This window comes from Leptonychotes weddellii, chromosome 1, assembly GCF_054177405.1.
Source record: "Leptonychotes weddellii isolate Sample4059 chromosome 1, ASM5417740v2, whole genome shotgun sequence".
Classification (NCBI taxonomy): Eukaryota; Metazoa; Chordata; class Mammalia; order Carnivora; family Phocidae; genus Leptonychotes; species Leptonychotes weddellii.
In genome coordinates this window covers 179,251,807-179,265,203 of record NC_138369.1, presented here as the reverse complement: position 1 = coordinate 179,265,203, position 13,397 = coordinate 179,251,807, and the positions used below count along the sequence as shown (strand labels likewise).

The window sequence follows — 13,397 nt, the reverse complement described above, 5'->3', positions numbered from 1 at the left end:
GAGAGAGGGAACACAAGCAGGGGGAGTGGGAGAGGGAGAAGCAGGCTCCCTGCAGAGCGGGGAGCCCGACGCGGGACTCGATCCCAGGACCCCGGGATCATGACCTGAGCCGAAGGCAGTCGCTTAACCGACTGAGCCACCCAGGCGCCCAAAACTAAAGAATATTTTGAAAAAAACATTAAAGAACTATTTTAACCCTATTATTTTCTTTCTTACCCTTCAATGGTTTTGTCCATATTTTAGTTTAAACAAATTGTATACAATCATGCCTACTGCTTTTATTCATTTAAATGGTATATATTTCTCCATTAAAGTAAATTCATTTATACCTGTAACTATATACATATATTATTTTACAGATAAGGGAAATACATTCATATACCTGCTTTTTTAAAAAATTGCACTTTCCCCTTTTACTGTTTTGCTTGTCTGCTCCTTCCCCATCTTACACACACACGTTTTTTTCTTTTTTGTCCATGTTTTACAAAGACAGGATTATATTCTATATTTTTACCCCATATCTTGCTTTTCTCACTCAACAATACCTTAAGATGAGCTCTTCATGTGATCAGGTATGGTTCTGATTTACTCTTTTAATGGCTGCCTACTATTTTATAATGGAAAAGTATAATATCTTATGTAGCTATTGATGAGCATCCAATGCATTCATTTACTTAAATTTTTTTGTATCTAATTTTTTAAAAACATTTATTTGTTTCAGAGAGAGCGAGCGAGAGAGAGAGCAAGGGAGCAGAGAAGGGGCAGAGGGAGAGAATATCCAAGCAGCCTCGTGCTGAGCGCAGAGTCCCACGTGGGGCTCGATCGCACAACACGTAACATCAGGACCTGAGCCAAAACCAAGAGTCGGACGCTTAACCAGCTGAGCCACCCAGGAGCCCCTTTTTGTATCTAATTTAAATTATTCTGATATATATCATAAACTTTTCAATACAATTTTCCACAAAGTAAATTATATTAGGAAATTTATCAGTTCCTCTGTTTTTTGTCAAGACTTTCCTCCTAGAGACTTCCCTTTCCTGGCATTCCTAGAATTACTTCTTTTTCTGGGGCTCCTGTCTTCCTCTTCCTTGGTATACCCCCTTATTTTGGTGGAGCTCATTCTATGGATGTTTCATCAGGTAAAGTGGTCTGTGGACAGAGTGCATGGTGATAAGCCTGTCTTTCGTTATTCTCTTCCAGAATGGACTAGTATCCCTCTGTGCTAGACCCTGTTTATATGCCTCCCCAGGGATGCTCAGCCGGGTTTATCTGCTTCCCCCTAAGGGAAGATCTCCTGGCACCAAGCACATTCTTATAGACCACAGAGGGAGGGTTTCCATCTTCACAGGGAGGAGTCATGTTTGGTCGTCTGCTATCTGACGACCTTGCTGTACCTGCTCTTGATCCTTCATAGCTCACGGGCACAAGCCAGAAGTGCCTAACCTCATGTTTCTACATATACTAGTAAGTATAGCCACAATTTTTTATATGCACAGACTCCCATTATTTTTGTATTATGTATCCTGGATCTAACCTCTAAGTCTCTTATCTTTTGCCTGCATGATTTCCTTTTTTATCTTCAGGCTCTGTGCACTGAAATCTTTCATTTGGTTTCCACAACACCAATTCAGGTCTTGACAGAGACCAGATTCTCTTTTAATTCATTTCCTAGTGTTTTATTTTGTAAAACATGTTTTTAAGCTCAAGGAAATCTTTGTTGTCCCACACTTTGATTCTGCCGTCCAGCTAACTGCTCAGCTCATGGGAATTATGACACTGGCTCTCGCTGTTGGGACTGTGAAAGAGCCGAGGTCCTGCCTCCTCTCAATCATCTCCATGTTCCAGCAGCTGTAAGGCTCAGGAGAAGCAACTATGTAGCTTAGTAGTGGGAATGTGGGAGAGAGGAAGCCCATTCATGTTCCATGAACAAGCCCATGTTCCCAGAATCTCCTCTTCATTCACTAGTCTTGCCAGAAGTTTGTAGACCTGATAGACCATGATGTACTTAACTACATCTCCTCTGTTACATATATAGGTTCATATTATTTGTCATCATAAATAAACATGCAATAAACATATTTTTGTGAATGTCAACTTTTATTCTACTGTTGAATGATTTTTTTTCTTTAAGATTTTTATTTACTTGAGAGAGAGAGAGAACACGAGGAGGGGGTGGGCAGAGGGAGAGGGAGAAGCAGGCTCCCCACCGAGCAGGGAGCCCGACGCGGGGCCTGATCCCAGGACCCCGGGACCACGACCCAAGCCGAAGGCAGATGCTCAACGATTGAGCCACCCAGGCGCCCCAATGATTTTTTTTCTTTTAAGATTTATTTATTTATTTATTTATTTGTCAGAGAGAGAGACAGCGAGAGAGCAAGCGAGCGCACAAGCAGGGGGAGCGGCAGGCAGAGGGAGAAGCAGGCTCCCCGCTGAGCAAGAAGCCTGACTCGGGACTCGATCTCAGAACGCTGGGATCATGACTCTAGCTGAAGGCAGAGGCTCAAACGACTGAGCCATCCAGGCGTCCCTTGAATGATTTTCTTAAATTATATCTCAAGGACTGAAATTACTGGACTGAAACATTTTTATCACTCTTGATATTTATTCACATAGTCCTTTCCTAAAGAGTTGTATTAAGTTGCATTGCCCTCAATCTCTGTTCACCTTATGACTTTCCTTCTCAAATGAGTTCCTGTGTCAGAGGAGCAACAAGTTCTTAGTTGCTTAGCTGCCCTTAGTAGTAATAGCAGCTACAGAGACTTTTGCCATCTTCGTAGAGGAGAATGTAATGTTTATCAGCCTTGCCAGAGAATGATTCATCAATGAATAAAACAGGATCATGAATAATTCAAGGAAAGCTAGCCTTAGTTCGTTATTAAACTTTGTCTGCCTTGACCATTCTCTCTTTAAATTGGGATATGATTTACCGCTTCATTCTTGAGATTTTCCAAACCATATATTTCAAGATGTTTCTTTTCCCTACCTGAAATAAGAGTCACCCCCCCAACACCTGTGAAAGGAGGAAATTGTTGACTTTCAGAAAGAATTCCTATAATGAATTTAAGGATGATTTAAAATATTGTTTTGCAAATTTGCAATTCATGCTAGAGGACACACACATGCAAATTTAAATATATGGCCTGATTTCGATGGGAATTTTAAGGATGAATACGGGTCACTGTATTTCCATTAGTTTGAGATTCCTTTCCTATGTCTACCAACATACTTAATTATTGACAATTAGGAATAATATCAGACCAGTCTGTGTTAATCAGCAGCTGACTAATGTCATATAATGAAGTTCATTTGATTTTAAAGAAAATAGCTGAAAATATTAATAATTAAATCTTGTTACATGTCTTACCTCTTCCGGTGGAGTCACTACATAGGGGGGATTAAACACCAGAAGATCAACTTTTTCCTTCAATCTTGGTAGTAAGCCTTTGACCTAAATGTTTCAATAGTCAGAATTTTAAGCTAGACTCAGAATTAAAATAGATAAATAAATAAAAGTTTAAAAATACTTTCTTCCCATGTTTTTAGAGAACAATGTGTTAGAGGGCTGAAACTGTAGACAGAGATGGAGATAATTATTTTTACATTTTCATTCAGATATAGATTATATGCATTTACCTGAAAATAGGAAATTAAACTATTTAACAGAATGAACATAAAATGTCCAAAAAGCCTCTGCTTTTTGACAGCTCATATGTTTACACTCTGGGTTCACTTTTAGAAGATTAAATAAGGAAGCAAGCTCTCCTATGTTCTGTATCGATATACATATACTCTAAAGCTATTGCTCTAACTTAAACATTTATTTTCTGTAACCAAGAGAAATGTTTTATGAGATGACAAAAAATAACAGAAAACACATATATATAAAAACATATATACATATATGTGTATATGTATTTATATTTGCTTTCTACTTTAATTACTCATAAATATACTGGCTGGAACAATTAGATATCAAAGAAAGGGCTAAAAAAAGTGGAAGAGACACTGAAAATCTCAGTTGTTTGGCATTTTGTAAACCTTTAAACAACTGGGTACAATTTTCTGTGGAACAACAACAAAAATGTCTTTTTAAACAAAGTGCTTTTAGGGCACAATGCCATTTAAAGTATTCCTTGGATCCCTCTGATGACTGAATTACACACATACTCACAAAATCACATCTGGTCATGTCACCCCCCATTGTCACAGATACAGTAAAGTAAAAACACTGTTATCTGGATAGGTTTTCACCCCTAAAGCCATTTCCTTCAATTACCACTTTGTACAGACTCTTGCCCATGAATTCTGAGGCTGTTTCTTTTTTTTTTTTTTAAAGATTTATTTGAGAGAGAGAGCAAGCACACGTGCACACATGCAGGAACGGGGTAGAGGGAGAGGAAGCAGACTCCCCACTGAGCTCGGAGCCTGATGCGGGGCTCGATCCCACAAACCCTGAGATCATGACCTGAGTTGAAATCAAGAGTCGGACACCTAACCGACTGCGCTTAACCGACTGCACTTAACCGATTGCGCCACCTAGGTGTCCCCTGAGGCTGTTTCTTGAGATGGAATAGCTGAAGTACTTCAAGGCAGGGTCCAAAGTGTTAGGTATTTTATTAACATTCTTATAATTCTCCCATATATGCACAGGGACCTACCATTATTTACTAAATATTTTTCATTAAATAGACCTTTTTCTGTTAAATAAGTTTGTTCTAAAGGGAAATCAGTATTACTTCCTGGAAATAGAAATGACTACAAGGATAAATGTGATATAAATAAAAAAATGTTATGGTTATAGTTACTGCTGCCAGTGTGAGAGTGACCCAGGTCATCTGTCTCTTTGTTAAAGAGACATCTGCAGGGAAGCCTGGGTGGCTCAGTCGGTTAGGCATTTGCCTTCAGCTCAGGTCATGATCCCAGAGTCCTGGGATCAAGCTCCGCATCAAGCCCCTCATTGAGCCCCACATGGAGCCCTGCATCAAGCCCTGCATCAAGCCCCGCATTGGGGTCCCTGCTCAGCGGGGAGCCTGCTTGTCCCTCTCCCTCTCCTTCTATCCTGCTCGTGCTCTCTCACAGCCTCTGTGTCTCTCAAATAAATAAATAAATAAAATCTTTAAGAGAAAAAAAAAGTGAGACATTTGCAAGTGTTTAAAACTGAGACCTTCTCCCAGATGTAATCAAAATGGCTGAAGGAGAATTAGAGAGAAAAGAGCTTTTACATTATGTGATTCAAAGTTATTTAATACTCAGTCATACCATCTCAGTACTGGGCACATCACTGGGCTATTTACACACAGCGTGAAACACTGCCTCACAACTTCCATTTTATCCAGGTTTCTAAAAGCAATTCTATGTTTGTCATCGTAAGAAGCCTGTTAACTATACAGTTCAAAGAAAACACGCGAATAGCATCTTTGAGGGAGATGTTAGAGGTAACTTTTCTTTCCCTATTCATTTAAAAAGTGAAGAATAACATTTTTCAGGGAAGTGATTCAGGTATACCCTTGTCTGCAAGTAGGAAGATGACTGGTGAATCTGCTGTTCCTTTCAGTAGTGATACTGCAGTGAGGAAATACATCTGAAATAACCAAAAGCTTTATTTTCAATTACATAAAGAAATTAAGTTTCTCACATTGTAAAGAAAAAGCTCAGAAGGTAATTTTCCAGAAATGCTGAGTAAGGAAACTAGAAAAGAATTTGCTTTGTAATTGTTTATAATGGCTCTGAGGTACTATATACTAATAATCATTGCAGTACTGGATTTTAAATAAAGGAAAAAATGGATATTAAAACATGGAAAATGAGGTAGTTTACAAAGAAAATGGATTTACATAAGAAAGTCATGGTAGGCTGGATATAAGGTCTAATCACACACATCTCTCACTCATCCACATTCAGCTTTTGGGTGGTCTCAGAGCATTAGAACGGATCCAAGAATTGGGAAGTAAGCAAAAAAGCCCTCTGACAAGAAGTTTTAAATCCATATAGCAAAATGTACTTTATTCATATGAGAGGCTCTTTTTCAGAGCCCCTGAACTCTTAGTTTAAAATTTTTTTTTTTAAAGGAGCACAAGCAGGGGGAGTGGGAGAGGGAGAAGCAGGCTCCCCGCGGAGCAGGGAGCCCGATGTGGGGCTCGATCCCAGGACCCTGGGATCATGACCTGAGCCGAAGGCAGACGCTTAACGACTGAGCCACCCAGTCGCCCCGAACTCTTAGTTTAAATACAAGTTTAACTAAATCACTTGTTCGGTATTCTAGCACAGAGCACATGGAAAGAGAGAGCGAAAATGCCACCAACAAGTAATAGTAAAACAAGACAACATAAAGCAAGTGAAGAGAGAGACAAAGAGGAGAGGAAATAAAAACTCAAAATCACTGCAGGCTCTAGCTACTCAGTGTAAAGACAGAAAGCCCTGAATAAGCCCCATTATCACAGCTAGCACGGAATAGTAACTAAGGTTCATATTAATGACCCTGAATCAATCAAAGGTAAAGTTATGTTTAGTTTGTTTTAGGAATATAAGGAAAGGCATATGACATGTCTGAAAAAAGTCTTTTTTCTAAAACTAAAAAAGAAGCAAAATGAAAGTACTACTTTGTAAACACGTAAGCTTAGTTATCCAAAACAATGACTTTGTATCATGGCTGTGATAATCTATGCTCAGTGTTCTGAATATAAACAAATGTAGAGTTTTGTAAGTGGATCATAATACCTATGCTAATGCCTACTTCCTTCTTTCTTTGTCGGTACTCAGTGTCACCATCACCTTGAACCACTGAAAGAGCTGACTCTGGCATGGACTACCACAAGCCATGTCCTGAAACAGCTGTGAGACCCTGAGATTTAGATTAGCACGGTCTGGGCTTAAATTCTGTATTTATCACTTTATTAGTCATGTGACTTTAAAAAAAAATGAACCTCACCTCAGTTTCTACCTCTGTTAAAAAAAAAAGATATTCTGAATTTCTTATATCTCTAAAGTTTTATCATTATATCAAAAACATATATTTAACACTGATCATGGACACATTAAAGAAACAAGTTAAAACTGTAAAGGGCAAAACCACCACAGTAAATCACCTGAGTACCTTTCTTGATAATCTAGTTTTTAATAGCAGTAACGAGTTCTAATAGGTAAGAATTTCTTACATGTTTGGCTTAATTCCTTCCAAGCGGAAAAGTCATTTGTGAGTTTAAAAAAGCAGAAAAGCGGGGTGCCTGGGTGGCTCAGTCGTTAAGCGTCTGCCTTTGGCTCAGGTCATGATCCCAGGGTCCTGGGATCGAGCCCCGCATTGGGCTCCCTGCTCGGCGGGAAGCCTGCTTCTCCCTCTCCCACGCCCCCTGCTTGTGTTCCCTCTCTCGCTGTGTCTCTCTCTGTCAAATAAATAAAATTAAAAAAAAAAAAAAAGCAGAAAAGCTAAATACTCTTACCACTGTAAGAATAATACAGGTCAAGAAGCACAGAAAGCATTTTTCTTATCCCTACCTGGTACATGCTGTTATGATTTTTTGCTTACAAAAAAGCACTTATAACAACAACAAAAGTCCAAAATTATCCAAGTCTTACTAATTAAAATATTAAAGGAAAACTGCAACTGGAAAATATATGTGTAACTTAAAATAAAATGATGGTTCTGTAATTGTGATGTGTTGTTTTTACCTGCCCAGGCCTCATTCCCCGCTTTCTTCTGATTTTATCTCCTTGATCTCTATTGGGTAAGCTCTATCTCCTCTCATTCTCAATCCATGTGGCTTGGGTAGGGTTTATGCCAATGCAGCTGCCGGGGTGGGACTATGACTCAGGCCTAAACCAGTCATCTCCGTATTTCGATCCCCTTTGGCCATAGTGAGAGATTGAGAGATGGTATATGATCTAAGATGATCGAAGCAATACTCATTCTGGGGCTTGTTAGACTAACTGAATAGAAAGAGTTTCTTTCCACGGAGGGGTGAGGGAGGTGTTTGCTGAGAAATAAGATACAGACATGCAAGTATCTTCTTACCATGAAGGGAAAGACTACCTAGAAATAGAGCCAATAGAGAAGTTCAGAGCTAAGAAAAAGATGCCTATCATATCATTTGAGTTCCTGGAGCCAGCTGTGCCTGAAGCCACACTCTCTCTTTACTTAAGCCAGTGTGAACTGGATTCTCTGTCACTTCTGACCAAAAGATGACTGATCCTTCCAAAACAGTAGAAATTCCCTTTGAATTCTGGACAAGATGAATTACAACAGTCAAGAATTTACTCTGTAAATTATGGGGTATACTATTTAGTGGATTAAAAGTTAATTAGGGCGCCTGGGTGGCTCAGTTGGTTAAGCGACTGCCTTCAGCTCGGGTCATGATCCTGGAGTCCCGGGATCGAGTCCCACATCGAGTCCCACATCGGGCTCCCTGCTCAGCTGGGGGTCTGCTTCTCCCTCTGACCCTCTTCCCTCTCGTGCTGTCTCTCATTCTCTCTCTCTCAAATAAATAAATAAAATCTTTAAAAAAAAAAATTAATTAATCACCCAAGCTTCTTTGACCTAACCATCTTAACCTTAACGTATTTGAAAAGGAAATTAACTATCATTGGACAAGGACGAACAGCTCACCAAGTCTGTAATTACTGGCTGAATGTGGACTTTGTTACAGTGTGCCGTCTCCAGAGTGCAAGCTGCTGCCTCAGGGTGGATGTCAGTGCACCTAGACACAGAAAAGAAAGAACACTGTATCTTACGATCATGAGGCAAGCCTATTACTGAAAAATTAAAAAACGCTCCACTGCTTTTACACACAGCAGATTTAGAAAAAAATTAAAATGCTTTAATAATGGTGAAGGAAAAAAACAAAGATGTGTTATATTAATGAAAAAGAATGTTATATTGATAAAATGTGCAAGAGTAGAAAATATACATACATGCATACACATCGGAAGGCATTTACTAAATTATGAATCCAATGAATACTATGCTATCACAAAAATGAAATTTAAAAGGAATTTTTGAAAAATAGTCATGATACAATATTAAATGAAAAACACAGGAAATGGGGGAAAAAAAGAAACATACTTGGACCACGTGTGGTAGAATTGGAAGTGACTTTTATTTTCTTCTTTAAACTTTCCATATTCTCAAATTTTCTTAAAAAATTTAAGTAACTTCCAATTTTTTCTGGTAATCAGACTATTTACCTAAAAAATTTCAAATTTAGAAATACCCTAAAATTATTTTGTTGCTTCTATAATTATGCAGTATGATGGAACAGTTTTGGACATGCAGTTATAATTTTTAGGGAAGAATAATTTACAGTGAGTCCTTACTACACTTAAGTAGACCCTTTCAGATATATTATTTATTTACAAAAATGATTTCATTCGAGCGGTTATACCCCTAGTGAATTTCTTAGTGGGAGATACAGATGAATTTGATACACTTACACTTACATGTACAAAGCTTGAGGACCTATCATAGAGGCTAGGAATGCAGATACCACTCCAGACCCTGAACCTACTTCAAGGCATATTTCCACTCTAAAAAAAGCAAAATAAAATAAATATGAGTATAGTAGGATAAAAATATACATCCCAGAAAATGACTCTCAATCTACTTTTAATATGTATTTCTCCAGCATCCCTTGTCCACAAATATATGGAAATACAAAAGAAATTTATAAACACACTAATTTCTGACAACCACTTCGTGCTCACTTAATTCTGTTTAACTCAAAATTGTTTGGAGTTTGTAATTTAAGTCCATAAAATAGATGGCTTTCAATTAATTTCTACAAAACATCACATAAAAATTATGGAATAAGGTTGAGGGTTGAAAATATTAATATGAAAAACATCAACCCTTCTCACAAGGAGCTCCTAGTCTGTATTTTCCCAAAATGATAGGGTTAGTAGTATTACATTATTTATTTATGAAAGATGTTTTCTCTATCATTTAAAAGTACAGAACATTCACAAATGCATTAGCATATCCTAGGGAAAAAAAATTCCTTTCTCTTAAAAGATTTAGAGCAGCAAAGAAATTCTTTATTTGTACAGCTGTACACTGAACTGGGAAAATATGAGAGTATCTGATCTTAGAATATTAGTAGTAACTTTACATGCTTTTGAATAAATTCTTCATTATACTGTATTTTATCCTTCAATTAAATTTATTTCCCTGCCTATAATCTACATATGCACCAAAAGCACCAATTATTTCTATCACAGAAATGGGTTTGATGGGATTTAGGAGGTCTCTCCAGCAACTAACTCCTCAAACAACTATCCAACTACAAACTCCAGCAGCTTCTAACTTCTGGAACCAGTCCACATTATCTGACAAAACTTTATTATTCTGTGGGAAGGTCTGTTGAATATTACCAGGCGGCTTTTATTTGAAAATAACTATCATGCTTTCATAAACAGAATTCCAAGACCAGAAATAATCTGACTTCACAACTTAATCAGCTCCTTTCACAGCAATTGCAATGCAATTTGTGTTTGTAAATCTTTCGGGGTATCTTGAGACTAAAAGACAAATTATAAAAATCAGTACTGTACCATTCTATATTCCAGTAAATCCCAAAGTTCCATCGTTTACAATGGAAAGCTAGTTTAATAAGAGTTGGGGCATTTTATATATGGAAAAATCTGACCAGGTTTAAGAGAGATAAATAAAATATAGAAATATAGATCTATGAAGACTGACAGCTGTTGCATCTTGAGAAAACCAATTTCAAGTCCTGATCTTTAAATAAATCTAATTACTCAAATTCCTTTCATTAAAAAAATTACAATGTAGGTATTCATTCTTTTAATGTCATTTAAATTTATGGGGGCACTTGAACAAGTCAATTTTATTATTTATAAAGTGCTCGGGAAAATTCCATAGGCTGCTAGCTATGTAGCTATTTAAATTTTTAAGTTAAATGAAAAACTACGTTCTGCGTCGCACCAGCCACATTTCAAGGGTTCGGTAGCCACACACGGCTAACTGGCTATCGGTACAGGGCACAGAACGCTGTTCAGTGGGTTTAAAAATGCTTCTCCACGCCTGGATCTCACAACCTCATTTCATTTTTGTGCCCTTCCGTTGCTACAGGGTGCTTTTGTGTACTGAGTAAATTAAATACGACGCAGCTTTTAATATTTACTAAAAAAATTAGTATTAATAAGCAATATTTTCGGAATATTTGGTTTTTGAACGTGTTATAATATCGCTGCTCTCGGGGGCTTGTGTTCTTCAGACTAACAGCTGAAAGGAAAAGATGTACATATGCCGGCGTGAAAAGGAGCTATGGAGCTCCTGCGACCAAAACAGCACCTTCGCAAAAGTAGGTAGCTCCCTGGCCCGCTCATTACAGGTAACTACAGGAAAATCGTCTGTAACTGCGTTCTAGTGTCAGTGTTCGCCAAGTATGCGGACACCGCCTCCTCGGGGCAGACAGCATCCCTCCTTTCCTTGGCTCTCCTTCAACGCCGCCTCTCCAGGACGCCCGAGCCCTCTCCCGCGGGGACCCTCGCCCCCCTCGCCCCCCTCGCCCCCCTCGCACCCCTTCAGCTCGGCCGCTGCTGCCTCGAGCGCGTCCAGCAGCAGGAACGTATCCTCCGCGGGCTCGTACACATTGCTGAAGGCGCCGCGGCCCACGTGCCCATGCAGCGGCGTGGGGAAACTCGGAGACGCCATCTTCCTTCTCTCCGTCCCACGCGCATGCGCCAAAATTGCGCGTGCGCAGGCCCGGCAGTGGGGGGCGGGGCGCCGGAGGCGGAGAGAAGAATCCGGGCTTGTTACTTCCAACAGTTTGTCAGTAAATGCTCTTGGAATTTCTAAGTAACCAGTTATATGATCTGCAACTGCTGACATTTGCTTTCTTATTTCGAATATTTAAATTTATTTCATTTTGTAGATTAGCACTTGATGCGGGGCATCCTCGATTGTTTTTGACTAAGGGGAGTGTTTTTCTTTCTTTTTTCTACATTTAAAAGTTTTCTTCTATTTCTTGTTTGCAAAGAATTGAAAAAAATACATAACGGTTACTAAATTTTTTTTTTTTTTACATCAGCTGAACTTTAAGCTTTGAGCTTTTAAGATTAAGATTTTTTCTCATTTAATTTTTTTCTGTAGTATATTATAAAAATTACCTTCCTGATGTTAAATCATGAAAGCACTCTTTTTAACTCAAGCAAGATGATTTTTCTTTTAATACCCTGCTGAATTTGGAATGCTAATAATCTAGCTCTGTTTGATTATGCTATCCTCACAGGATGAGTTAGGACATTGTTTCTGGAACATTTGGTAGAACTCACCCATAAAATTGGATGGATTTAGTGCTTTTTTTTTAGTGGATGGTTCTTTGAGTTTGGGGGCATCTTCTATAGGTTATTAGACTATTCAGGCATTTGCATTCTTTTTGAGTCAATTTTTGAAATTTCCCAAGGAAACATTTTTACATCTAGTATTTAAAATTTGAGTAATAAAAATACAGAAAAGTACTCAGATTCCATTTTTTAAAACCCTGAGTACTTACCACCCAGAATTGACAATTAATAGTACTTTCTCATATTTCCTTAAGAGTTCTTAGTTTATTTTTAAAATACATATTATACTATATATTATTATTTTAAATGTATGTTAAATATAATATAATATTTATTATAGGGAATTAGCTCACATGATCATGGAGACTCACAAACCCAAAATCTGCAGAGCCAATTTCCCATCCTTAGAAGAGTTTTTAAATATATGAACTAACATATTACAGATGAAGTGGATGTTCTTTCTGCATTCGCCTTCAGTTCCATTTTGTAAACCTCTCTCCAACCTGACTTCTGTCATGAATTTAGCATGTATCCCTCCAATCGATGTTTTTATGCTTTTACATTCAGATATTCATGAGCAGTGTATGGTTAGTGTGTTTTCAAATTTGTTTCAGTGGTAATAGGTTGGACAAACTGTTCTTCCCATTTCTTTTTCACTGAAAATTTTCACTCTGTGTTTTCATATATAATAAAGTTAGTTTATTCCTTTTCATTGACAGATAGTATTATATGAAAATATAAATTATCCTATCTGGAATGGATAAATATCTATTGGTAAACATTTAGTCCTCTCCAGATTTTCACTATTATAAACAATACTGTAATTAACTTTCTCAAACATGTTTTTTTCTGATCCTGTACAAAAGTTTCATGGGATTCAAGCCAGAATGGATTAGCATGTTGTATACACATTTTCAATTTTACTAAAAAACATTTTCAAATTTCCAAATTTTTTTCCAACCATTGTGCTTGGTTGGTGGCAGACTTAATATTTGATTTAATATTATTAGACTTATTTTTAAAATTTATTTTAAATTGAATTGAACTGATTGTGGTTGAGTTTAGGCATGTGTTCATATGATCCTCATTTGAATTTATTC

General features: G+C 37.8%; 1 protein-coding gene across 3 annotated transcripts in view; it reads right to left on the bottom strand.

Moving 5' to 3' along the window:
• The window catches only part of HEMK2 (HemK methyltransferase 2, ETF1 glutamine and histone H4 lysine), a 16,521-nt gene extending 4,817 nt beyond the window's left edge, over positions 1–11,704 (bottom strand). Inside the window, exons 1-4 of one of the 3 annotated variants that reach the window (XM_006742728.3) lie at positions 11,532–11,704; positions 9,430–9,516; positions 8,600–8,690; positions 3,365–3,448 (exon numbers count right to left, since the gene is read on the bottom strand). In XM_006742728.3, the coding sequence (XP_006742791.1) occupies positions 3,365–3,448; positions 8,600–8,690; positions 9,430–9,516; positions 11,532–11,665 (396 nt within the window). In that variant the 5' untranslated portion in view covers positions 11,666–11,704. The remainder of the gene's footprint in view (positions 1–3,364; positions 3,449–8,599; positions 8,691–9,429; positions 9,517–11,531) is intronic. The other 2 variants (XM_006742729.3, XM_031038466.2) reach the window with 2 other exon arrangements.
• Positions 11,705–13,397: the final 1,693 nt, after the last annotated feature.